The 27,258-nt window shown below is 38.3% G+C and overlaps 1 protein-coding gene across 1 annotated transcript; it reads right to left on the bottom strand.

The window, feature by feature from the left end:
* UBE2J1 (ubiquitin conjugating enzyme E2 J1) lies at positions 1–24,663 on the bottom strand. Its single transcript, XM_019655030.1, has 8 exons — positions 23,917–24,663; positions 15,867–15,940; positions 14,488–14,619; positions 11,699–11,783; positions 11,314–11,419; positions 9,066–9,195; positions 7,700–7,819; positions 1–3,004 (listed from the first exon to the last, which is right to left on the bottom strand). Exons 1-8 carry the CDS (start codon positions 23,945–23,947, stop codon positions 2,726–2,728), a joined length of 957 nt encoding a protein of 318 aa, XP_019510575.1. The 5' UTR covers positions 23,948–24,663; the 3' UTR covers positions 1–2,725.
* Between the last annotated feature and the right edge of the window lie 2,595 nt (positions 24,664–27,258).

The following is a 27,258-nucleotide window of genomic DNA, read 5'->3' on the forward strand; positions in this document are numbered from 1 at the left end:
TTTTGATGAAATTAATTTATTTCAGTAGAATAAAAACAATAAGCAGCATGAAAATATAAAGTGCTACATAAAGCCCAACAGTACATAAAATTTTAAAGGTTTCATTTGCTTAAACAATTACAGGTGAAACAGACATTATATATATTTTTTCAAGCATGCTACTTTAACTACCTTTGTGTGTGGGCATGTGCTATATATTGGCCAAAGAAAAAGTCACTGAGGTACCTAAATCAAAGGACTGGGCAAAGAAGGAGTCCTAAACCTTTACCTGCCAGATCATACATCCAGTTCTGACCTTATGCTATAATTAAGGGGTTAAAGTGGGGCTTTAAAAATAATAGTTTTCTGAAGAGGCCCATCTGGTGGGGTTTGAATAAGACTGGCCCCAAAGTTCAATTTTGCTCATTAACTCCACAATGGGGGTCAGATTGGCAACTTCAAGATTTTTAAGTAACCTGAGCTGTAAGGGAAGGAGCAAAAACTATGTCACTTTCAGATGCTATCAGGTATTAAAAAAAAAAAATACCAACACAAACAAGAAAGTGGCCTGTCAGTGATGGGTGAGGGAAAAGAGGCAAATCAGAGAGAAGGATTTGTAGAATGCAAAATCTTCTTGGCTTAATTAATTTGAAAGTATAGGTACACCCCATGGACACATACAACAAAATGACAGATTCAGAGGCTGGCTCAAGTGTGACTGAGAGGAAGTAGAGAGAAGGTTGTTTCTAGCACAAGATTAATCTCAGCATAGTTTGAGAGCACAGGGATTTCCTCTTCTCAGGTGATAACATTACCTGGTCTTCCAGGGTCAGTGACCTCTTGCTAGGGCATTGATCATTGAACCAATATTCCTAATATCTTATGTTCCAAATCAAGACTTCAGAATTTTCTCATGGCAATAAAGTTATTAAATGGTAACCTATAATTTGCCTGACATATGAGGTCTTCATAAAGTTTTTTGGTTTTTTTTAGACTTTACCAACATCAGTTATGGGTAGATACAACAGAAACAATCTGTAAACACTTTCAAATGCTAATTTCAGAATTTAAGACAACTATATATTATATAACAGTATACATATGTCTTTATTTTAGATGCAGACATAAAGGACAACTGACTATCAGATGAAAACCGAAATTGTGTCTGATAGTTAATCAAAGTCCCAAAGTAGGAGTAAAAATTAAATTTGCCTTTAAATTCATTTTACAAATTGTTTCTATCTTGTCTGTAGTTTAAGTTAGTTAAAACCACAAAAGGACTTAATGGATATCATCCCCCAAAGTATTCGAGACTAACTTTTGTGGACTGTTCTAGAGCTTAAACACTATTTACAACATTGTGTTGTAAAAAAAGATTAACTTACAAATACACTTTTAGAGCATAACCTGTTTGAAAGCTAGGGACTGCCTGTATTTAAAAATTAAATCTTCATTAACAACACTCTCAAGAGTATCTTCAATACTGCTACTGAACATGCTGAATACAATGTTTTTCTGACTATATGTTCTCACCAGGCATTATGATGGTAAAAATATCTACTAGAGTTTGTGGAGCTAGCTAGCACTAAGTTATATATTGATTTTGCATTGAAAATTATTTTTTGAGCTTTGATTAGGTGGACAATTCCAAGTAAAGGTTTTTCTAATTTCTATTACTGTTGCTTGGGCCCTGAGCTTTTCTATTGAAATGGTACATGAACTATTTCAACATTATGCATATTCCAGAATTAAATTTATAGTGATTACAAAGCTAGGCATATATACATCTCAAAAGATATACAATTCAGGGGGCCAGCCTAGTGGCTCAGTTGGTTAAGAGCTCGCACTGAGCAACAGGGTCACCAGTTCGGTTCACGGTCCGAGGTGAGCTGCTGCTGAGCTGCCAACAGGTGGCAGGATGGCTCAGCTAAAAAAAAAAAAATGCAATTCAAAGCAGACCAAACATTCAAATCTTAAGATCCTCCCAGTTAACTTCTGGAATAAAATCAAGTGATTTCCTAGCTTGGACCCCTCCTTCCTTTCTTAAAACAAAGATCTATGGAGGATTCTTTCTTTTTTTTTTTTTTTAATCTTATATGCACATTGGAGAGAATGGGCTAACAGCATATCAAAGTGGTTACAAAGCATTATTCTCTCTTCAAGTAACATCCAATAACCAAGATGTCATTTCCTCATAAATGTTTGACTGAAAGTTAACTTTCATTGAAGAATGTTTAGGACACAAAATATGTCACAGAATGGGTAATCCCAGTATGTTTCCTATGAATAACATTTTGAGTAAGTTATTAGAGGGGTTTTACTTTCCCTTTTCAACTCTTATCCCTGTATTATTCTAACATAAGTAGAAACAGAGTACTCAATAAACGATACTGAGTAACTACTAATACTCACTGGAACTTAAAACACCATCTTTTATCCAAAAATTCAAAAGGGCTATACAGAAAAGTATCACAAATTTACATAAAAAGAATCTGAGGCATGAGAAACAAGTTATTTCCCTGTAAAGCAGGTCATATAGTGAGACAAGGGACTTGACTTCCAGTCCCTTAAACTAAACAGGACACAGTCTGAATGTCTAGCCATATTTATACTGAATTTATAAGGATCAGAAAAGGAATGAAGGGTAAATACAAAACAATTTTTTTGTAAACAATTCTTAGATTATACCCAATGCAGAATGTTTAATGAAGCAGTTGAGTCACAGCTCTTAAGACAAAAAACAATATTATAACTCAAAGTCAAATATGTACTCATTGGCCAGATATATCCGTCGGAATATGAGAGCTGCCAATGCCAAAGTCAAGATGACAATCAGTACAGCAGATCCACCATGATCAGTATGGTTGTCTCTTGGCTGATGGCCCTGGATTACATCTGGTGAAGCAGATGACCTTCTTTGACTCTGCTGCTGGGCCCTGCGCTGTCGAGGACTCATGGAGGTATTCTTAGCTGCAGGTTGGACAGGTTGTTGAAGGGATGCTCCCGAGGGGTTCGAGACTCCATTCTAGGAAATTTTAAGGAATTTTGTTTGAAATTGGCCAAGAAAATGTACATATACCTATAATCTATTCAAGAGTACAAAGAATCTCAGAGCACTAAATATGACGAAGGGCAAAACTACCAAGAATTATCTGAGTGCTGAGACTAATAACTCACCCTTCTGAGTAAGCCAACAACACAACTTATTCTGAGTACTCACCAGGTGGAGGAGGAATTTACCAGCAACAAATAAGGACAGAGTTTACCCATTTTCTCCATAAATGGCTTTCTGCTCTCCCTCAGCTGCAATTCCAATAGAATCTGCTCAGTATCCCGGTACCCACCTTCTTTCAGGAAGGAAGCAATTTGCTTTCCACTTTCTAATACAAATTTGCCATTCTCAACGGCAACAGCGTGCCTCTCAGGAACCATGTTTCTTTCAATATTATCAACATGCTTTCTATGCTTTCTATCAAAGAACATAGGAAATAATTTCAAACCATATGTTCTTCACAGCAAACCAAGCTTACTTATCCCTTCTCACAATTCTTGTCAACTGAATTAAGAACCCTTTACTGTGTGTTTGAACTGTGTTACTTTATGTGATGTCAAGAGATCCCTGGGTCCATGCTGAGAAAAATTTTGAGGTAGCTGTGGAAGGCTCAATGTACCTACTCTGCACTTTTGCACACTAGTTGCTCCCCATAAAGCACTGGATGTCCACTGCTTTCTATCCTTTAATGACTGCTTTCAAAGCATAACCACAATGTAGTGCCAAGTGATTAAAAAACTTATAGTCTATAGGGAACAAAACTCTATAAAATATGAATTCCTTTTATTTATACAGATACTTTAACTCTAGCCATAATAACCTAATGGCCTTTAATTCTTTTACTGAAAACAAGTTTATACTGATTATATTAGTGCCAGAACACTTTCTTTATTAAAAAAAAAGAGAAAGTTTTATTCAGAATAACTTTAAAAATTGGGCAAATACAAAACATTTTAAATACTTCCTATTAGAGAAAACTTTAAGTATTTAGAAGAAAAAAGAATCTAATAATGTAATTCAAATACCTTTTTAAAAAGGTAAGAGGATGGGTTTTATGGCAGCAACAGCTATAAACATTAGGGAAAAAAACTGCTTATCTAAGTTACCTGCAGAAAAAAATTACATTTTAAATCCGACATTCATCTTAGCATTTAAAGACTTAAATAATTTGAATTTCTTAAAACTATCCTTTGGAAGCACTCAAATGTAGTAACCCATAATACAGCAGTAAAAAGGAACTACTGACGTTGAGTTAAAAGTTAAGTTAGTGCTGCTATAAATTAGAGTTGCATGAACGTGGACTTCTTCTATACTATGGGACGCCCAGGAGCAATCTGATCACTGAAGAAAGAACATACATACCAAGCTGCAGCATTTTATGTGTCATATTGTCACAGGCATCATATAGCGACTTAATATATACTCACTGAGTTGAACTGAGTTATAGCAGCCAATAAAACAACATTCCATTTGAAATTTCCCATTCTTTCAATTGCTCGGCCAAGATAAAAGTGTCTGAATAGAGCAAAAGTACTCAAGGCTTATAAAGGGAAATGGGTTCTTAAGGGAAATAAAAAACATGATGGTCCTATCAATCCAGAAACTAACACAAGAGACTGACTCAGCTTAAAGCTTTTATTTTATACATGTCATTTTTCCCTTTGGTTTGAGAGGAGAACACTATCCTGCCTCTATACCTGACTAAAACAGGGAGCCTTACTAAAACAGGGATCATTACACATTTGTAAACGTGTGACCCCAAACAAGTCATTAAACCTAAGAGTCGGCTTTCACATCTGTACAACCAGGCTAAATCCAAGTTAGTAGTTGTGAGGTTTAAAAAGGATAATTATATAAAGTGCTTAGGGTACACAATTACTTACTAAATGTTAGTTATTATTAATAATGTTACCATTAATATATTCATTAGGATTTAGGTTAAAAAAAGTCATGATGGTACTTAGGGCAGATCTTCAGACCATTATTAGTATGATTAATATAGTTAGAACAATCCCTTAAACATTGACTTTAGATGATATTTTAGTACATGTACTTAATGGGAATACTTACATATACTGCTTTAATTAGGTTCTATATTTCTGATTCCTTTTGGATAATATATTATTGACTAAAACCTAGTACTGCGCTATTATAAAATTCTAAAAATTTTCCTATCGAAAACAGTCACCTCAAGGGAAAACTGTAATGACCCCAAGGTGTAGACCCTGAGGAACCTAGATTATTTGGAGTTGAAGGACTAATTGGACTAAATTTTAGCACTTCATATTGAACTGCCAGATGGAGAATCAAGCTGGCTTTCGCATTTTCAAAATGCTTTCTGTTTGATGGTAGGACTTCTAAATCTTTGCTGTTTGCTTAAACTTGTCCAAACACTTATATCACTGAATGAAGACTTGCATCATAATAGCTTCCATTTCCTTAACTAAGATAAAGCGACCATTTCTGGGAAGGTGGATGTATGGGATGCTTGTACTTAATTAAATTTAAGTATTTTTTTAAAAAGTCACAGTCACAAATAAGTCACATATAAATTTTCCTCTAATAATCTGGAATAACTAGCATCTGTGAGGGAGTTTTGTGTTTGCTTTTCAATACAAAATAAAATGGCTTAATCAGAACCTCAATCTCTGGGAAGAGGAAAAAAATCTGATATACTGAAAGAACATGAAACTACCACCAGTATTTTTCTCATTTCTACATAGCAAAAATTCTGCATCAACAAGCAACAGATGGCCTAATGTTATCTGCTGTATTTAGATTTCGGGCAATCTCTCGCCCCCTCAAGGCTAAAAAAACAGCTTATCTGGGATTTGATGTATAACATCTCAGTAAATTTATATTGCACTTGAAAGGAAAGCAGCCACCTCTAGCCAAAACCACGTTTCAGTTGCCTCTATAGTGATCAAATTATGTAATCACACTCTGAAATTTTTACATAAGTGTAATTAAAAGTTTAACTTGCAACTGTATACAATTTATTACTTGTCAGTGTTTTAACCAGAATTGGTATCTATGAAAGAATTCTAAGTTTTATGTACTTTAAAACCAAAATGAAAAAAACTATTCTAATAACATTATTGTTTGTGCTATCTAATTTACTTAAACTTCTTGATTTCTTCAACTGTATTCCTAGTGCTAATCTTAAGATTCATTTATTCAATCAACGAAAATGTACTGACCCCCTACTATATATAAAGCACTATGCCAGGCAGATCCTCAAGGAACTTACAGTCTAGGAAGTGAGACAGATGATAAATAATTAATTACGGCTGGAATAAATATAACTGGAATATGCAACAGGGGAACCTGACACAGATTTAAAATAGACTAAAGACAGATTTATATACATCATAAGTATTAGGATATTGTCCTTATAGGTGAAAAAAAAAATTACTACCCTCCTCTCTGTAATAGGAAGTTTCTACTTCTAAAAAAACTATTTATGAAAGAAACAACTAGAATTTTAAAGGTGAAAAGTTAAAACACACACTGACTAAAATGAATTCATTATATTCCTCTACATTTATAAAATTACATGGAGAGCATGTAAAACCAATTTAAATGTAAACATACACTTTTTTCGTTTAACTCCATCTCCAGTCCACCAAGTGTAATACTGCCTTCAGGGCACCTTCTTCTCCCTTGCCTTCCCCAGTCTACTTCTCTGCCATCTCACTCTCTAAATAGGAGAGAGCCACTCAAGACTATTCAGTCGCACTTTACAGTAAATTATTCCTGAGTCAAGAGCAAATCTGTATTTGCACAGCTTCTATTCCAATTTTTCTGACCCCTTAAAATTCTCTACAAACTGGAAGGGGGAGGGAGAGACGTGGTTACTCAACCAAACAATCTGTTACCAAAAAGACCCCAAACAACAGTTCCTCTCTTATATACAGAAAGTCAATGTTTTCCTCCATAATCCTAATTATTTAACAACAATTCAGTCACATTTTCTTAGTCTCTCTGATGACCTAGGCCCACCAATATTTGGACAACAGCTCAGGGCACAACTAACAGCAACCATAGCATTCATTCAATAATTACTTATTGGACAATATGTGCAAGGCAGGACTTTTTGTGATGATGATCATGTTCGTTATCTGAGCTGCCCAATATGGTAGCCATTAGCTGCATGTGGCTGTGAATTACTTGAAATGTAGCCATTGGTGACTAACTAAATTTTTAATTTAATTAAATTCTGAATAAATATAAATTTTGATAGCTACATGTGACTAGTATCTTCTATATTGGACAGAGCAGGTTTAAGGCAAATCTTTGGCTCCAGGCCTTTCTTAAGTTAGTGCGTTAATGCAACTTAACAAACCTGCCAAAGATAGGCTGTCTAGTTAGAGAGTGGCTAATATATGTATATTTTATGTAGCACTATTTTGAAACGAACTATTCAGAGAAGTCATAGAATTCTGGAAGGATATAGGACCTAAAAATTATTTAGTCCAGCCCCATTTAACAAAAAATAAGGCCCAGAAAATATGAATAACTTGCTTAAGATAATATTCATTAAAGGGAGAATTGGGCTAGAATCAAACTGTTAGGAGAACCAAAATATTCAGATATTTTCTTTAGGGATCTCCTCCTAATGCAAATAATGATATAGAAATATGTATATGTAAAAGATAAGAACCATACCGATGTACTGGCTGTAGCACCCTGGAATGTTGTAGGTATATTGTCCTGTAAATCATTTAGTGAAAAAGAGTGGTTTAAGTCCGAATCGGCGATAGTCTTTCCAGATGAATTGACTTCTGCCTGTAAAAAAGATACACCCAAGAGCGGTGTTACAAGAGGAGATGTACAGAATATCTAGAACCTACTAAATCCCCTTTCTTATATTTACTTTAATTGCTCCTTTAACATCAACATTAATCAGTTAAGCATTGAGCACTCATGTGTCTATGCTAGTTATTACAGGAAGAGGCACACACAACTCCTGTTCTCAAGATGTTACTTGGCAAGGGACAAAACTAACTCAACATTCACAATACACAATTTCCAAACTTCTAAAATATAAAGTTTTTTGTAATTTTCAGGCAACGCCTGACATGTGAGGCTATTAACAGTCTTTATGCCACGTTAGTGTAAATATTCCCAAGTTTACTGATAAAATATTACTAATGAATTTGATTATGGGGTACTGCCCCAGATCCCACTATAGGCGTTAATATGTGGTATATGTTTGATAATTTCTAACATCTAAAATTCTGATGTACAAAACACATCTGGCCCTAAGGTTTTCAGAGAAGTGATTTTATGTACAATAGAAATCCTCAGAAGGAAGAAAATAATCAACATTTACTGAGTACCTCCTCTTTCAGGCACAATAAAATAGAAGGTAAAATTTCTCCCAAAACTGGACCCTGGAAGGACAGACAGAATATAGAGAGGTAGAGAAGAGGGAAGAGGTAACATGTTGCTTAATGCAGGTTGATTTTTTTTTTTTATGGAGCTAATTAAATTCCAGAAGTAATTGTATGCTTGGGTAAATATATGCAGAAAAAAATATAAGGGAGATATGCCAAAATATTAGCAGCAGTCATTTCTTGAGGATGGGATCACACATGATTGTTATTTTCTTATTGCTTATCTATATTTTCTATAATAACTAAAACTTATTAAGCACCAGGGACAGTTCAAAAGGCAATACATTTGAGTATTATTAAACTCACATAATCCTGATAAGAATCCTACAAAATAAGTACTGTTATTATTTACAGGTGAGAAAAAGGCACAAAGTGGTTAAGTAATATATCTGATGTCCTAGTACTAATAAGCAGCAGAGTTGGGGTTTGAACCCTAGCATTGTATACTAGAGTCCAAGCTTTTAACCACTATGCCATATAATGCCTTTGTGAATGTATATATAGTTTTATAATTTAAAAAAAATTGTTTGTAAAAACCTTATGGCAATAGAACAATATTGCTTTATTTTCTATCCAGAATTTGAAAATAAGTAAAAGGGCTACATAATTAGGATTTATTTATCAATTTACAGTACCTTAAAACTGATTTGTCTTGCCAGTTCCTTGGCTTCCTGGTCGGCCTTGCTTGAATCACTTCCAGATTTTAAAGGCAGCAGGACACCCTTCATGGCACAGCCACATCCCTCACAACAAAAATCTTGTGACCTGGTAGGAAATAGTTTTTTTGAAAGGTTTAAACCAAATACTTGAATGTTAATTCCTGACACTCAAATAATGAATGATTGAATTTAAAAGAAAAGAACACAGGATAATTCCATATCACATTCATCTACATGTATATTAGACAATTATGACAATGATTATTGTTCTGAGACAAATACACAAGTTAGGTTGGTATAAAAAAATTCATGCCAATTATATCTCAATTTTTAAAAAATCTAAAATTAAAAATAAACTTCAGTTTAGATTCCATTATTTTCCCAACATACTATCTGAAGAAAAGTAAGCTTTAGATTCATATGACAAAATATATAAACTAACTATACTGTCCTCGAGATCATACATAAAAGCCTAAGTTAAGACTGTGAAAAAAGTCCATTATAAAGCTCAAATATTTTCAGCAGAAACATATAAAACAGCAAAGCAGCAACTAAAAATAGAATTTACAGGTATTTCCAGGGAAAAAAGCTCACAAATCCTATTTATCTAAATAGCAGTACAACTGGGAAGACAGAATACTTGTGGAAACTCCAAAGACTCTGAAATTTATCACTCATTATATTAAGTAGATACTCAAGATAACCTGTTAACTAGACTTTCCTAAGATTTATTTGTTTTTCTACATTTTCGTTTTCTCCTTTGTGTTCCAAATACAGCCCAAAGTGCCCTAAAGCTCACAAGAGTGCTGAGGATTTGTATGACTGAAAGTAAATATGTATAATCTGTAAAAATGTATATTGCTAAATTTCTGACCTTTTTAAAAAATTGTTTTATTGTACTTCTAGTTCAACATAATAAAAGCCTTAGGTCTTGAAGAACATGCTATTTAAATTTATTAAGTAGCTTCATGTAAACAAAATATATGTAAAAGTAGTATTTAAATATTTACTGATGAATATTTTTTGTTTCAGCAGAAGCAACATTGCTATCTATATATCCTTTTGATAATCAGTTGTATCCAAATTATCTGCTTTTAAAATGAGTCCACTGTTAACTGAGAAGTTAGATGAAATTTAAAGTTGAATATTTGTTTTGAATATACTAGTTTATCCAAAAAGATAGTAAGCTACCATAATTCAATGCTAAATCAGGTTTTTAAAAAGCCTCTAATACAGACTAAAAGCCTCGAATAAATATGAACTAAGAACCTAGAACCTCATACACTGAGATGTCTAGAACAACAAAAAAAACAAGTTTGTTTTTTTTACCTTGTACATGAAATGGACTGGATAGAAGTATCAAAATAGAAAGCCAACATAACAAATAAAACAAATGCCATGTATTCAAAGTACATATTATAATTTGTGACTAGTAGCTGCAAGTAAGGTAGATCCTCAGAACTTGGGAATATGATTTAAAAGAAAAGTTGTTAATGAAACCAGGGACTCTACCAAATCTTCCAGACACTAAAATCTATTTGATTTAACAAACATCTGTACGTGGCCTAATTTAATTCATATAATATGAAGAGTGGCAGGCAGCAGAGTCCAGAACAGGAAAGTGATCAAAATCAAGAATTAGTCTTAGCACTCACTACTCAAAGGAGAAGACACGCTGAATCTAATGAGTAATCTGGGTTACACAGACAGAATGCACCAGGAAAACACTGAGAAGGCAATTCCACTAGGAAACCACAACTTGATAAAAGAAAATCTCCTTTGCTTTATTCCAGATCATTTATTGAGCACTTGCTATGAGCCAGATACTGTAGATACAAAGATGGATACGTAGGGTCCTTTCCTACCCTCAAGGAGTTTTTCATCTTGTGGAAAGCTACATATAAATAATTGCTCTAGTTCTTTTTCATCTGTAAAACTGCCCAAGTGGAGACAAATGACCAGTACTGTTTTCTAAAAGAAGATATCTCCCACTGTAGGTTGATTATTATCAACTACTTTCTAAAACTACATAGCACGAAATCAATTCTTTAGACTCTGGTCACCCCTGGATAAAATTGGTACAATTGAATTTCTAAAATAGCAAAACTAATACTAGAACCTGTAGCCAAGGTAACTCACAAAGTAAGAGACAGAGCCTATCTCCTAATAGCCATTATCCAGAATAGTATTTGGATCTTAACAAAGAATGAAACGCAGAACTTACTTTTTGGCAAGTGCTCTTCTTTCCTCAGGTGTGTAATCTAGAGAACCTATGGCTCCCTCTCCTTTTGTTGGCATAAACCCAATGATGGCTAATAATGCTGTTCTTACTGGAATAAAAAGTAAACATCAATCTAAATTGCTTTGTAAAAGCAACTGGGTTTATTCTGGAAAGAGAAAACAAGACTCAGGCTTTCACCGAAGAGGTTCGGGCAGGAGGGTTATAGTAAAATGAGGGCCAAAATCTAGATAAGGGAAAACATTTTTATTATTTACTCAATATCAAATTATTTATCAAAGACAGCTTCAATCTCAAGAGGGTATTAGACTTCATAATTATGAATTGACTAGTTATATAAGATTTACATTCACTTTAAATTAATACTCACTACTCCATGAAGGCTGCCAAGTTTCAGGATGATGTCCTGAGATGCTCAAACAGATTTTCTTGCCTACTTCAAATCGTCCATTAGCCTTAGGAATAAATAAGGCATTTAAAAGTTATATGTGTTTAATGTTTTATACTTCATAAGTATAAATATATTTTGCATGTGAATAATTTTGGAAGATAATTTAAAATAATGCAATCGCTAAGGGGATACAGATTTTTGGCCTCTTATAGACACTCCACAAATACTTGTTGGATTCTCAATGAATAATAAAAGCTGTTTTTAGAAGTTGTTGTACCTTTCTGAAACTTAGATGTACAACTAAAATCTCAATAATTGATATATAAAGATGTCTTGATGTCCTCCTCAGTGCCTAGTATAGTGCTAGGCTCTGTAAAGGATCTAAAAAAGAAGACATGCAGAGACTAGGACACAGCGGAAAGACTTGGTATCACCTAACTAGATATCTGTGAGGAAGGTCAGAGGTGAGAGTGATTTTCAGAAGGATGATGCAATTTCATAAGATAGGACCACAGAGGAGGAAGATCAGTGATAATGATTTCAGTTTTGGACATGAATCTATTTTCTTAGTAGAAGATGATATCCAGCAGGCAGGTAGAAATACAGACAAGCTGATGGCAGAAGAAGATACTCATTTTTGGTGCCTGATTTTGCAGAGGCGATCATTGAAGCCATTTCACAGACACAAGAGAAAACAGTTGAAGTCTGAACTTGTAAAATAACCGTACTTAGGGGAAAGGTAAGGAAGAAGAGGCACAAACTTAGAATATAGGCTTCACAATGGGCAGAGAATTTGGCTTATTCTCTGCCACACCCACGGGGTGAGTGACACGTGTTTAATAAATATTTGTTGAATGAAGGTTGGAAAGAGAGGAAAGTTTTAAAAAGAGAGGAAGTAAATCAGAAAGAGCAAATACTGAAAATTAGGAGGGCAGGGCTAATTCTCAGCCACTGTGCAAAATATGACCATACCATTGGTTAACTCTTAAAATATTTCTGTACTTGTTGGTGAACAGCTGCTGCCCCAACTATCCCCCACCAGTTTCCCCGTGCACTGGCCCCTCCCCCTGGACCACTTGGCTCTCCCCATGCTCCAGTAACTAAAAGAAGTGACTCTTAACACAGTAGGGCCCCTCCACGACCCTGCTGCCAGCTTAAGAATTCTAAACATCACCTAATATTAGTTAAGCAGCTTCTACACGCAAGGAACTTTATAGTGTAATTATATTTACCACACACAACTCTTTTGATGGATGAAAAAACTAAATTTCAAAGTGAGTATGTAACCTGTGCATGGTGTAATGAAAATAGCACTGGTCAGTATCGGTCTAGTGGCTCTAAAACTAATGCTCTTTCCACTACACCAAATATAGGTAAAAGCAGCATTAATTTGGTATTTATTATGAATGCCTTTTGTTTCACCATTTGCTACCCAATGAGCGTCAGATGTTTAATCTACATGCAAATTCATGAAGACTGTAGTGAGCATGTGTGGAAATCAGACTGCAGCAGGCTAAACCAGAGTAAGGATGCCTTGAAGGTTATCAAAGAGAAAAACAGGGCAGCAGCATAAAGTGGTAAGCAGAGATAAGGAAAGGTTTTTGTGTTTTCTTTTTGCTTGTCTCAAGGTTGGGGATAATTAAAAACACTTGTAGGACTGGTCAAGTGGCACACTGGTTAAGCGTTGGCTTGAGATGCCAGCTCTGAGCAGCAGGGCCCCGGTTCAGATCCCACATGAGGGCCAGTGACACTGCCCTCTACAGCTAAGATGGTGAACAAAAGCTCGACCCGGAGCTAGGCTGCCAGGAGTTGCCAGCGACAATGTAGGCTGCAGTGAAGCTGCAGTGGGCTGCCATAAGCTACCGTGAACGGCGGGCAGCCAGCGTGAGCGGCCATCCAATGGCCTGCAAGCGACTGCCTCACCCAGGAAGAGCGCAATGATAATACCAACATGGGCCAGTGAAGCAACGTCCTCCACAACTAGACTGAAGAACAAAAGGACAGCAACTTGTTTGTTCCCCTTCCCTGATTCCCCAGCACTGTTCCCCTCCCCCAAATCCTCAATAAAATCTTTAAAAACAAAACAAAACCAAAAAACACTTGTAAATTAGAGGAAATGAGGTAAGGAAAGCTTAATAAGAGAGGAAGTTACTGATGGAAAACGTCCTAGGAAAGAGAAAATTGGATCGATAGTTTTCCTTCACATGGAGATAAACATGTAAAAATAGAGAGAAATTCTAAGACATAAATATTTCGTAGTCGGAAAAGTCATGATGTATTTTTTCTTTTTTCGTTACAAAAATGTGTGATGACTTTTCTGACAACCCAATAGTAATTATATAGCTAATATTTATTGAGCAGTCTGTCATTTCTTATTCTAAGAGCTATACGTAAAAATGAGGAAAATAAAGAACAGAGTATAAGAAAAGTGAGAAGTTGAAGGAATGATGTGATTAAGAGGTACAATAACATCAGCTACCCTTTACTGAGTACTTACCATGTGCCAGACACTGTGCCTAGCACTTTGCATTCATTAGTTCATTGAATTCTAACAACCACACTATGCTAACTATATACCCATTAGTATCAATAATTCCTATAAATTATTTTCCGGGGAAAAAAATTATAGTACCAAGGCCTGGTTCCCAAAGGCAAAATTATAACAATGTCCCACTTTATTTCTTAATGTAAATCAGTATGTTGACCATACTTTGTAGCCACCATGATGAGTTAAATCACAAGCATTCCAAAAAGCCAAGAATTCTTACCGTTAGGAGAATAATGCTTGGTGGTTTCATGGGATATTCTGGTGGCAGTACTATTCGTCCATGATAAACTCCTCCGTCAAAATCAGAATCTGGGGGCCCTCTAACTGTGAAGTGCCACTCAAAAAGGTTATCCTGAACAAAAACAATAGCCAACAAGGAATCAATACAATTAAAAGTTTGATCATTTTTATCAACAACTACTAGAAAAATTAATATTTTATAATATTGCTAGAACAGTTTCTAATGCACAAAATGTCTCAAGTTTAAAAGTTACAAATAAAAGCTATTTAATCTAGTTTTCATATTCCATAAGAGCTAAATCTTTTTTAAAGAAATTTATTTAAATACATCTTGAGTGTTATGTGTTAATAAATAAGATTATAGGTTTAATTAAGCTAGAAATTAGTCCTTGAATACTAATTAGTGATAATTATTATACAGTTGATCTTTGAACATCATGGGTTTTAAATACATGCATGGTCCACTTATAGTATAGATTTTTTTCAATAAATACGTACAGTACTATAAATGTATTTTCTCTTCCTTATGATTTTAATAACATTTTCTTTTTTCTAGCTTACTTTACTGTAAGAATACAGTATATATAATACATATAACATACAAATATGTGTTAATTGATTATTTACATTATCAGTAAGACTTCTGGCCAATAGTAGACATCAGTAGTTAAGTTTTTGGGGAGTCAAATTATACATAGATTTCCACTGTGCAGGGGTTGGTGCCCCAGCCCCTGTGTTGTTCAAGGGTCAACTGTATAAACAAACAACTAAAAAAAATTTGGATTATTTTAACAAACTTTTAAAATTAGCCCTCATAGACAGACCTAAGAGCTTATTTATAAATGGTCAGTAATATTAATACATATGCTATCAACATCATCATACAGTTAACAAGTACTTTACAGTTTGCAAAATACTTGTGCATACAGTATTACATATTATTCTCACTATTACCATAGGAACCAGACTGAGTCCATTTAAAGGCCCTCCTTTTACAGATAAGAAGACTGAAGAGAGAGATCTGTCTGTACAAAAAGCCCAGACCAGCTGCAGAGACCTCTCAAGGGGCTAGGTCTTCCAAACTGTAAAAGAGTATTGGGTTCTTTCCACGTCCTCGTCTTCCCTCATGTTCAAGACCTAAAATCAACTGAGCATCTGAAACCCATTTTATAGAGAACAAAAATCTGCTTCTTCTAAAATGTCTGATTTTGAATGGTTAATGAAGTACTCAAGAAATACAAGGAGTAAAATATATTAATCAAACAAATCTGTAATGATTCAAAGCAATGAAGAAACAATTTTAAGGAATTTATTTAAAATATTAAAATCTATATGTAGAAAATGGAGACAGAAACTAACCTCTAAAGGCTGTGCATGGTAATGATCTGTTGGATCTTTCAATTCTGCCGCTTCTTTCATTAAACGTTTAACAGCTAAAATAAAATTCATAAAATAGAGACATTTAAAATATACTTTTCTAAGTGACTGGCACAGATTTACAAGCCTAATGAAAAAGTTTCTACTTTAACAAAACATGTATAGAGGACTGGTTCAACTGAGTATATGACGATGGCTTAATTATGGGATAATAGTAATAATTGGAGGGGAAGGGGAAAGAAATGGTAGCTAGGCATCGGAAAAGTTATACGCATATATTAAATTAAATATATAGGGAAGTCTCATAAAGACACTATATATAAGTACTTACATATACTTCCTATGTGGTTGCACTCAAACATTAACTCATATAATCCTCAAAACTACGCTATGAGATAGGTACTAGTTTTATCCCCATTTTTCGGACAGAAACTTCTCCAAGGTCACACATGGAGTAAATGACAGAGCTGAGATTCCAACACGGGCAATCCAATTCTACCTTGTTAAAATGTCTTTATTAACAAAAACAGAACTCATGCTCATGAACAGCTACCCCCACCTATATTTTCAACCTCTTTAGACTTTACACTCACTTGCATTCATTCAATGGGATTGTCCCCAGAAGTCACAGAAATCTCCATAGCCCTAGTTGATGTCCTTTTTGAAATGATTCTTCAGCTTAATTAAAACCTCCAATCCACTGACCCACAACTTTCTTTACCCCACCTATCCCTATATTTATTTCCCTTCTATATCCACATTCTTGGCCTTAGGAGTTCATCTTTTACACTACTCTAATAAAAGTCAATTCTAGGGCCGGCCGAGTGGCGCGATGGTTAAGAACTGGCTTGGGACGCCAGAGGGCCCCGGTTCGGATCCCACATATGAGGGCCAGTGACACTGCCCTCTACAGCTAAGATGCTGAACAACAGCTCAACCTGGAGCTGGGCTGCTGTGGGGCGACTGCGTAGGCTGCAGCCCCTGTGGCAGTGGTTGTCATGGGCTACCGTGTGTAGCCAGCAGCCAGCATGAGCGGCCATCCAGAAGCCGGTGACTGATCTGCCTCGCCTGGGAAGAGTGCAATGATGGTGCCAACTTGGGCCAGTGAAGCAACGTCCTCCACAACTAGACTGAAGAACAAAACGACAGCAACTTGTCTGTTACCCTTCCCCCAATTCTCTAGCACCGTTCCCATCCCCCCAATTCCCCAATAAAAAATCTTTAAAAAAAAAAAGTCAATTCTAGCTGACCCAACCCAACCATCTTCTTGGTGTTTATACCCAAAGAGATGAGCATTGTTGAAGGGGGGCAAAAAAGTCACAGAGACAGGAACACTGATGCCGTTATAGTTATTATCAACCTCCACTGAACACAATGACACCCAATGTTACTACAAGTATCAATATATTTCTCCAGTAAGCCCACAGGCCCATTCTCCAACTAGCACCCTAACACTATCTCATGCCTATTTATTCACTTATCTGTCTTCTCTTCCACCTCTCAGTTAATGGCATAGCCTTCTATTTTCATGATAAATGACCCTCTGCAGCCTGTCACAATCTACAATCCTACCTGTATCTGTATCCTTTTCCCTTCCCTATTGGCTCTCAAAGGGCAATCCTTTGATCCCAGCCCCTCCTACCTCAAGCTTTAGGTGCTAGAAAAGGTCAGGATACTGGTTTAGGACAGTAAAGCCAGAAGAAAAAACAAAAACAGGTAGCCCAAGGCTCCACAAAACTCTGCTTGAATACCAACTGATGTTGGTGCTATAAGAGAGGTATGTACCTAACCTGAGACCAGACTGACGTGAAAAGAGGTCAGGTAGTACTGACATCTGAAAGACAGATGGTAGGAATTAAGAAGGTGGGTATGAATAGCCAGAGGAAAGGACAAAAGTAAAATGTGTGGAGGCATAGGGTGAAAAGTTATGGGGAGAGAGGTTAACTGAGAAGCAGCTCTCATGCAATCACACAATTCAGGATGTTATCAGGACTTTTGTATCAAATTTCATTTTAATCAACGTCTCCTAAGGTAAAAATGAAGTTCTTAAGTCACTATCCTATTCCATTAAGTCTTAATATTCTTTTCCATCTCCTACTCTGAACTAAGCCCCTGTAGGCGGAGACTTTGTTCACCTGATCATCAATTATTTATTACTGAGCTCATACTAGATGCTATAGTTACAACCAAGGTAAAATATAGTAGTTTTGGTTATTCAAGTTTATAGTCTTAGGGGATAGAAAGTCAATACAAAACAGCATGATAAATGCTATATTAGAAACATATTGAGACACTCTCCACCTCAAGTTCTAGACATTAGACTTTGTTCAATTCTTTGAACACTCAGCTTCTCTCTACTCCAGACCTTCCTTCCTACAAACTGGTTCCTCAGCTTGCAATGCTGCTCCCACCCCCACCGTTATCATCTGCACTGGCTCCCACCAAACCTTTAAGTAACTTCCTCAGGAAGGTGTCCCTGACACCTTCCCCTGTCCACCCTCAGAGGAGTGACTACAGATTCCCATCTAGACAGATAAAAACCTCTGAGGAGTTCTGGGAGGGGAGTGGACGCCAGGAATGTTCTATAAGTTATTATAATTCTCAGTTAGGTTTGGAAGCCACTGTCCTAGATACTAGGTTGAGTTCCCTTACTATATAACACTCTGTTTCTTAACTGTTACAAAATTCATCTCACTTGTAATTACTTAACATGTCTCTTTCCTGCGAAACAACCTACTCCACTGCACTCTCCTGCACATAGTAAGCACTCAAATATTAGGTGAAATGAATTTTACTATATTCCCCCAACAAATCTCTTTTCAAGGATCTGATTAAAGGCAATGGTTTTCAAACTTATTTGACAATAAGATAAAATCCTTTGTTCAAAGAAAAAGTGAGAACCTCAATATGTAAAACAGGTAACAGCTGTTTTGGTTGAAGAAGCCAACAGGGAAGGGCCTTCAGGCTCGTTACCTTCCTTCCACCAATTCTATCTGAGGGGCACATGGAGTAAGGATTGAAAACCCCTGGTTTGGAGCACATAAAAACATCACTTTTAAATTAATATTATTAGATATAAGTAAAATCATGAAGTTAATTAGTTTGGTTGCTGTCAGTAATCAAAGATGCCAACGAGATTGTTTTTCCTTCATTCCTCATTCCTAGCTGAATAATGATTAAGCTGAAGAGGTCAGATTTTGTTGTTTCAAATCCTTGTCACATTTTCTCTGCCTCTTCACTCCGCTCAGTTCAGCAGAAGAGAAAAAATAAACACCCAATAGCACCTGAATATCATGAGAGATATATGAAAGGGTCAGAAACGTTACAAGAAACAATTTAAAGGAACAATCGTTGGCTCTACAACTAAACATGTTGATTTTATTAGTTCATAGGTCACACAGGCACTTAACCATGTGATAGCTAAAGCCACATAACCAAACAGAAAGTGAAATTAGTCTAATGTCTTCATAATCTATTTTGGGTTTTTTTCTGAAATAACATATATTATGAATGCCTTAGTGTAAAAGAACGTGGACTCTGGGATTAGAGCTGCATTAAAATGCTAGCTTTGATTCCTTAGGCCTAAATCCTTCAACTAGTCACTTAATCTTTTTCTGCCTCAATGTTTACGTCTATCAAATGGAAGTTAATAATTTCTTCACATTAATTCTCCTTTCCTTTTCAACCCTCCCTCTTCCCCTGGTCACAAGTTATTAGGGTCAGAAATGGACTGGGATATAAAGACCCTCGCAGTGATTCTCCCTGATTCAAAATCAGGCCTTGAGCATATGTAGCTGGCCATATGGCATGGCTTCCCTGGCTCCCGAGGAGAAATACCACTGCTATGGAATAGTCAAGAATCAAAGTACTGACTGGCAACTAGGGCTAGATCATAGCCTGCCACTCCTGATCCTCCATCTCTTGCTACCACATGGCTAGAGAAAAAACTTTTTCTCCCGTCACCTCCTCTCTTATCTCTTTGCAAGGTTATTTAATGGAATTCTCCTACCACAGTGAGATAAAATGTGCCAGGGAAGGGGGTGGGGAGCTCCTGCATGCCTGTTCTTGTTCTTCCTTTTCATTGAGGCCACTTGATCACTCTGGATCCAAGCTCTAGGTTCTGTAGACCTAGGCATTAGCATTCTTCACATGCCCAAGCTAGTTCATTGGGCTCGTACACTGGGGTTTGGAGACAAAGCTCCAGCTAAGGGGATCTTTTACAGGTCACTGTCTCTTATGTATGTATCTCTTTCGGAAAGCAAACATCTTGATATCATCAACCTCCAAAGCATGGGTAAAATGCAGGAGGCAGGTATATAGAGGACCTGAACCCAAATGTCATGCTCCCTTAGTGAAGGCACTTAAGCAAATGTTTAAAGACTAATGTTTCTGCCCACAAAGACCAACGTTTCTGCCCATAAAGACCCTGTAAAGGTATCCATTCAAAAAATATTTAAAGGATATCTGAGCAGTAGAGATAGAAGAATGACCAAAACCTGCTTCTTGCCTTCAAAATACTCACAGTGAGAAAGACATGAAAACAATCACAATACACACAATGACCAAGTACGTACAAATATAGGTACTACCTTAGTCTGCCTGCAGGAGTCGAACAAGACTGAACCTTAAAGAATTAATAGGAATTTCAGGTGGATTAAAGAGAAGGCATTCCAAGCAGAGGTTCCATCAGGGACCAAGACATATAGGTGAGAAGAGCTGCTCCATCTGGGGAATCACCCGGGCAAAATGGATTGTTGGTGAAAATGCGAAGGAGTATACGAGTGGTAAAAGATGAGGCTGACAAGGAAGGTGAGGATCAAATCATGAGCAGGCCAGTAGGCCAAGCTGAACAGTTTACTTTGAACTTTACCCACAGCTATTAGGATTTGGAAGCTACTGAAAACGGCTCAATTTAAGGAGTGATTAATCAGGCTTTATTTTGTTTTAATTGACCTGGTGACAATAGTGAATGATTATACTGGGGGGGTGACAAAAAATGTATACAAGTGGACACTTTGGTCAAAATTGCTCAAGCAGTAGTTTACCGTATAATCAGAAGTGTTTGGAAGCTGATGGCAACCACTTTGAGCACCTCTTATAATTGCAGAAGTCAAATGTGACTTGTATTCATCTTTTGTTATCAGTATATATTGAGTATTACAATTTTAATAGATTTTTTCCTTTCTTAAATGTGGATACTTGTACGTTTTTTGGCACTCTCTATAAATGTGTGCCTGTGTGTATTGGCACCCATGCTCAAATGCCTGTGTATGTGAGAGAGATGGTTTCAGGGTAGGAGGTGGGGGTAAAGGATTAGACTAAGAGATCAAAGATGACTCCCATGGGTGCTTGGGTGCTGTCAATCCCCGTGATAAGGCATATTAAGGTGAGGTGCAAGTTTGGGGGCAGAGAGAAAACTGATAAGTTTGTTTTTTATACCTTGCAGATTTTTTTTTTTTTAGCTGAGCCATCCTGCCACCTGTTGGCATCTCAGCGGCAGCTCAGCTTGATCCGGGACTTGAACCGCTGTTACTCAGAGCTCACACTTGAGCGAGCTCTTAACCAACTGAGCCACTCAGCCGGCCTCTGCAGATATTTTTTGATCTGTGGGAAATCTGGGTGAAGATGCTAAATCACCCTTAAGTTCTATGTATCTACAGCCTAGAAGCGGGATCTGAATTGGGCATTAAAGCTTGAGAATGATTAGGATAAAGGCATAGTTGACACCAAGGGCATGGACAGGGTAACTCCTAGGTGTCTGATGGAGGCAGTGGGTGCCTTCGTACCAGTCCCTTATACATACGCCGATCACCTGCTGAACATGCCTTCATCCTTTCTGAAGAAAGCTGCCACAGAAGTTCTTCCTACAGCGAGGCAAAGTAGGTCTCCCGACTTTGTACTCTGAGACCTTGGCCAGAGCAGACCCAAAAAAGAGCTTGATCCACAGGCAACAACTGATAGGCTAGTCAGAGGCTTATGAAGTGGCCCCGTACAGAGAGATCTGCCCACAACCACATGTCCATTCCAGAAAAATAATAAATAAGTTTTCCAACTCATAAAATGAACAAATATACTATCCACATGTTAGCACAGTGGCCCTTAACCAGTTATCTATCTGTATTGTCTTAACTGTCCCATACATACCTGTAAGGCAACTCCATATCAGAGAGAGACAAAGGGTTGTATCTCTTAACTTACATTGTGTGTTTTTAACTACTTCCTTTCACATATACATCACTCTAAAAATATCACAAAACTGAGAACAAAACAAAGAAAGGATTTTCACTATGCCTCCTAGCATTTTCAACAAGTCCCACATCACATTTAATTCACCTTCTCCAAGAACTCAAAATGATCCACACAATAACAAAAAAAGATTTTTTTAAAATTCTGTTTTAGAACAGTAACACCACCTTTAAGGAAATGAAACCAAAAAGAGGAAGCAATTTATTACAGCTAGAAGCATGTTAACCAAAGCCAGCCTGCAGTATACTGGTCATATACTTTGGAAATGTACAAAATTCTGGAGAATATTAAACGCTTATCATGATCTCAGGTATAGTAACCTGTAAAATTCAGCAATGTCCTGACAGCAATCTCCAGTTTAAATTGTGCTATTACATTAGCATTATCTCTGGATATTTCACTAAGTACCTCAGGTGTCCTAAGGAACTTGGTACCAAGTGACCAAGAAGTCACCATACATTTTTACCCACAGTTTTATTTAAATCTACCACAATCTAAATAATTTAACTATTCTACCATCTAACCTTAAAGTTAAGCTTTTCCTTCCCTCTTTCTCTTTGATTTCCCCCCCCCCCTGGCATTCTTAAGAGATCGGCTGGAGGGGGGGGAAGTTGTGAACCCAGTGAAATTGAATTGTATAAATGTAATTTTAAATAGCCCATAGCCTTCACCGGATTTTTAAAGGAGCCTATGGCCCCCTCAAGTTTTATGACCGATTCTACACACTTGGTCACTTAACACTTCTTAACCTGACAGCACTCATGTTAATTCAATCAAATATCCTCAGGCTTTTCTGGGGTCTTTGCATATTCTTAAGTATTTAAAAAATCAAAGATTCACAATGTGAGCTCTTTCCATAAGGATGCTGTTCTTGCTGATTCCTACCGAGGAGCTGCTTTTTTGGAAGAAAAAAATAAGCAGCAGCAAGAGTTGGTCAAACCATCTCTAATATTTTAGGATTGTTATTTAGAACTGAACTGTGGAGTTTCTCCCTCCTCACAAATTTATCAAGGAACAGATAGAATAAGTACCATTTATAGAACCCAGTGATTCATTTCAAGCCTGCCTTAATCTGAGAGCTGATTACTTTTCCTGCATCTTTATAATGCACCAGAAAAGAACGTGAGGCTAGGATTGTTTGGGCTGCTTCTGTGAATAAAGCAGGGTCATTAAATACAGAAAAAGAAGTCTCTATGACTGAATATATCAGATTAGTCAGTATGGCAAAATATCGGGTTAGCTCTAAAGTACACGACTCAACTAGTTTCCTTAGTTCTCTGGTTAACCGGTTAGTATAAGACATTTATTTTATGTCTGTAATTCTATTAGCTCCAAATGCTGCAAATGGGATATTTAAACAACTAAATCCTCAAACGTGGGTGAGTCAAACAGCTAATAAAAGTCCAGTGGCAACTTCGGAGAAGGGATAACGACGGTGTTCAGGATGCAGTCCGGCAAGGGGCTAACTATTACCCCACGGACATCACCTTTGCACCTGTTCTTAGGGATGCGTTTATAACCCAGGTAAAGCGACGTGGATGAAGGGAGAGTCCGGGTGCTGCGGGGCGCTGGCCAGTCCCCTAACTTGGCAGACGGTGCCCGCCCGGCCGCCGTGCCCTGCGGCCTGCACCAGCCCTGCAGGCGGCGGTCTCGCGTAGAGCGCGACACCGGGAATGGAGCCGAGAGTTGGCGGCGGACGCGAGGGGACCGCAGGGCCGGGCTCCGGGATCCAGAGTCACGCCCGTCTACTCTGATAGTGCTGCCCACCGCCTCCAGCCCTGCTCACCGGGACTCTTCAGGTTGTAGCGCGTCTCCATGGCTGGTCGCCGTCCCGGCTCCGGCCGCCCTACCAGCCGCCGTCTCCTCTCCTCTCCTCTCCGCGCCGCTGGCGCCCGGGTCTCAGAGCGGTTCGGGCCGACCGAGCCAGGCAGAGGGGGCTTCAGCAGACGCCGCCCAGCCCCGGGCCAGACTGCGGACCCGGCGGCGAGGGTGCGGGCGAGATGTGGGCTTCGCGATGGCGCCGCCTTCTCTGCTGTTCCCCCGCCTCCCTGAGGGCCGGGCAGGCGCCGGCGCCGGCCGGGGCGTCGCTGAAGCGGGCGGCCGGGCTCGGAGTGCCTTCTCGATTGGCCCCCGGCCCAACCCCGCCAGGCCACCGGGCCTGCGTCACCACCCTCGCCCGGGTTTTGTGAAGTTGGCCTGACGTGGCAGTCGCTTCGTGGCAGTCGGTCAGCGCAGCCTGCGGCCACTCTGCCGCTGCCGCGGCCCCACGAAGCCCGCGCCCGGGTAGGCGACAGCGGGCGGAGCCCTCGTCTTCCTCTGGCCCCAGCACCCGGGAGGCCGACCTTCCGCCGGGCCCATCCGGGGTCCCCAGGCGCTAGCGGGTTTCGCTGAGAAGCTGGGCGGCTGGGAGCGGCTCTGGCCCTACACGCTGCGGGTGGGATCCCGGACCCCAGCCCTCGAGAGCGCAGAGGGTAGCCCCGGGCTCCTGCTGCAAAGCTGCCCGGCAGCCCGGCCAGCCGCGCGCTGGCCCGTGGTGTCCGCGAAATGCTTTTTTAGATTCAGTAGCTGTTTGGGGTGGAGACAGTTAAGTAGGGAAAGGAAATTCCAGTGATAAGGGAATTGAGTCGGATTTTGATAACTTTGTTTTTTTCAGATAATGTGCTTAAGTGCCAGACATTTTTAAGTACTGCGAGGAATTTAAAACATTTTTAAACTTGTCAAAAAATAAAACTAAGGAATTACATTGAATTGGGGGGAAAGCATACAAACATGAAAGGTTTAACCTCAAAGGACACACTTCATGGTTCACTGTGGAAAGAGTGGGATGGAGAAAAAGAGGACTATGGGTTTTGAAGGCTTAAAAGAGGGACAAGGATTTAGGGAAAGAGGGCGAGAGGGACTGGAATGGTGGGGAGGATGAAGAGGGAAGGAAAGCTAGGTGGGATGAAGAGGGTTACTCAGGTTGGGCCCGTTTCATTTTGTTATATAAAGATAGGAAACTTTGTTTTTGAGGGTAGCAGAACATACCACCCAAAAAATATGCTTCTTGGGCATAAGGATTATTTTGAGAAAGAAGGCACAGGAAAACCTTTGAAAACAAGAGTAGAAGTTACCCTTTTGTAAGGGAAATTTACATTTGTAAAGGAAATATCTTTACATCTCCTTCTGTGTACCTGGAAGAGAAAGTTGACTCTATGAGGTCGAACAATTATGTTCTGGAGCTGATCCTAGAAAAAGCACTACATACCTCATTGCTGAATATCACTATGGTCACCTTCTAAGTACTCCCATTGGGGAGCTATGCACAGACGCTAGTGCCTAGTCCACCCTTCAAAGCAGTTTTGGAATTCTTTTTCTGGAATGGCCATTAGAGCTGTCGTCTTATTAACCTTGATGTCCTGAATGTCATCAAAATTTCTTCCTTTCAATATTTCCTTTATCTTGGTGTAAAGAAAGAAGTCATTGGGGGCCAGATCAGGTGAGTAGGGAGAGTGTTCCAATACAGTTATTTGTTTACTGGCTAAAAATTCCCTCACGGATAGTGCCGTGTGAGCTGGTGCATTGTCATGTTGTAAGAGCCATGAATTGGTGAAAAGTTCAGGTCGTTTTCGTCTAACTTTTTCACGCAGCATTTTCAGCACTTCCAAATAGTCAACTTGGTTAACTGTTTGTCCAGTTGGTACAAATTCATAATCTCTCTGATATCAAAAAAGTGTAGCAACATCGTTTTGACTCTTGATTTGGACTGATGGAACTCTTTTAGTCATAGAGAATTGTCTGACTTCCATTGTGCACTTTGAGCTTTGATTCAGGGTCGTATCGGTACACCCATGTTTCATCACCAGTGATATCACGGCCCAAAACATGGTCTTGCCTCTTGGCAAACGTCGACCCTCTTTTGCTTTTGTTCATTGGTGAGCTCCTTCGGGACCGTTTTTACACACACCTTTTACATGCCAACATTTTCGGTTAAGATTTTCCTGTTTCTCTATCGATGTTTACTTGGTCTGCTATGCTTCTTGCAGTCAGCCGACAATTTTGATGCACAATTCGGCGAATTTTTGCAATGTTTTCATCAGTTCTGCTCATCACTTGCAGCCATGATGTCTCTTCATTAGTGACATTTATTCATTTGTACACTGCCGTTTTCTTCGTGGCATTATCCCCATAAACTTGGACTAACATGTCCCTGATTTCACTTCCACTCTTGCCAAGTTTAACCAGAAATTTAATGTTTGTTCATTTCTCTAATTCAAACTCAGACATTATTGCAACAGCACACAAAAACACGCAACAATAATGAACGCCACTCAGCAAGACACCATCATACATCAACAAGAACACAACTTGAGACACTGATATACCAAAGTTATGAAACTTTACCGAGCTGTTTGTACAGTCCTGCCAATGTAAATACACGGTGGCATGTTAATTGTCAGACCTAGTATGGGATCTCCAAATCTCATGTATGTGGCGTTTCCCTATTATGTATGTATTTAATTTAGTTATTTTCTCTTGCTAATCTGTCTATTTGATTATTAGACCAGCCAAAAGAACCTTGAGGGTAGAGGAAGATTTCTTCCTCCTTCACACATACATCAACTCACTTATTATTCACAATAGCCTTATCACTTGCACAGATTATTGTTAACCAAAGTTCCAAAAGAAATTAAAAGAGAGTTTTATATCAACTATATGAATTGCATATCAGAGAATGTAGCCCTTGGTATGAACCAAAGACACGTTGGGGCAGGGGGAGAACAGGGTTTTGAAAAGAAGGGTTGCTAGGGAAACAAGGTTATAAACTTACATCATTCATTTTCTAATTGCTGAGGGCAATAAATTTTCAATGATAAGAACAATGGGTAACGTATGATTAAGCATTTATCAAAGTCCTAGTTCAGGCTTACAGAACAAAGACTTTTGATGAAGAGGTCCAGTACAGGGGGTGTTGCTTAGGAACCTCACAGGGGGTACGATTTATTAAATAATACAATCATTACAGGGGAGCTTCTTGCTGTACAGGTGGTTTCAGAGCCCCAAAAGGGCAAAGTTATGCTGAAGCAGGGCCCGGTTGGGACTCCCAATAGTAGAGACCTCGCCGCCATCCCTGGCCTCACCTTTCTTT

Source organism: Hipposideros armiger, unplaced genomic scaffold (assembly GCF_001890085.2).
Source record: "Hipposideros armiger isolate ML-2016 unplaced genomic scaffold, ASM189008v1 scaffold_234, whole genome shotgun sequence".
Taxonomy (NCBI): Eukaryota; Metazoa; Chordata; class Mammalia; order Chiroptera; family Hipposideridae; genus Hipposideros; species Hipposideros armiger.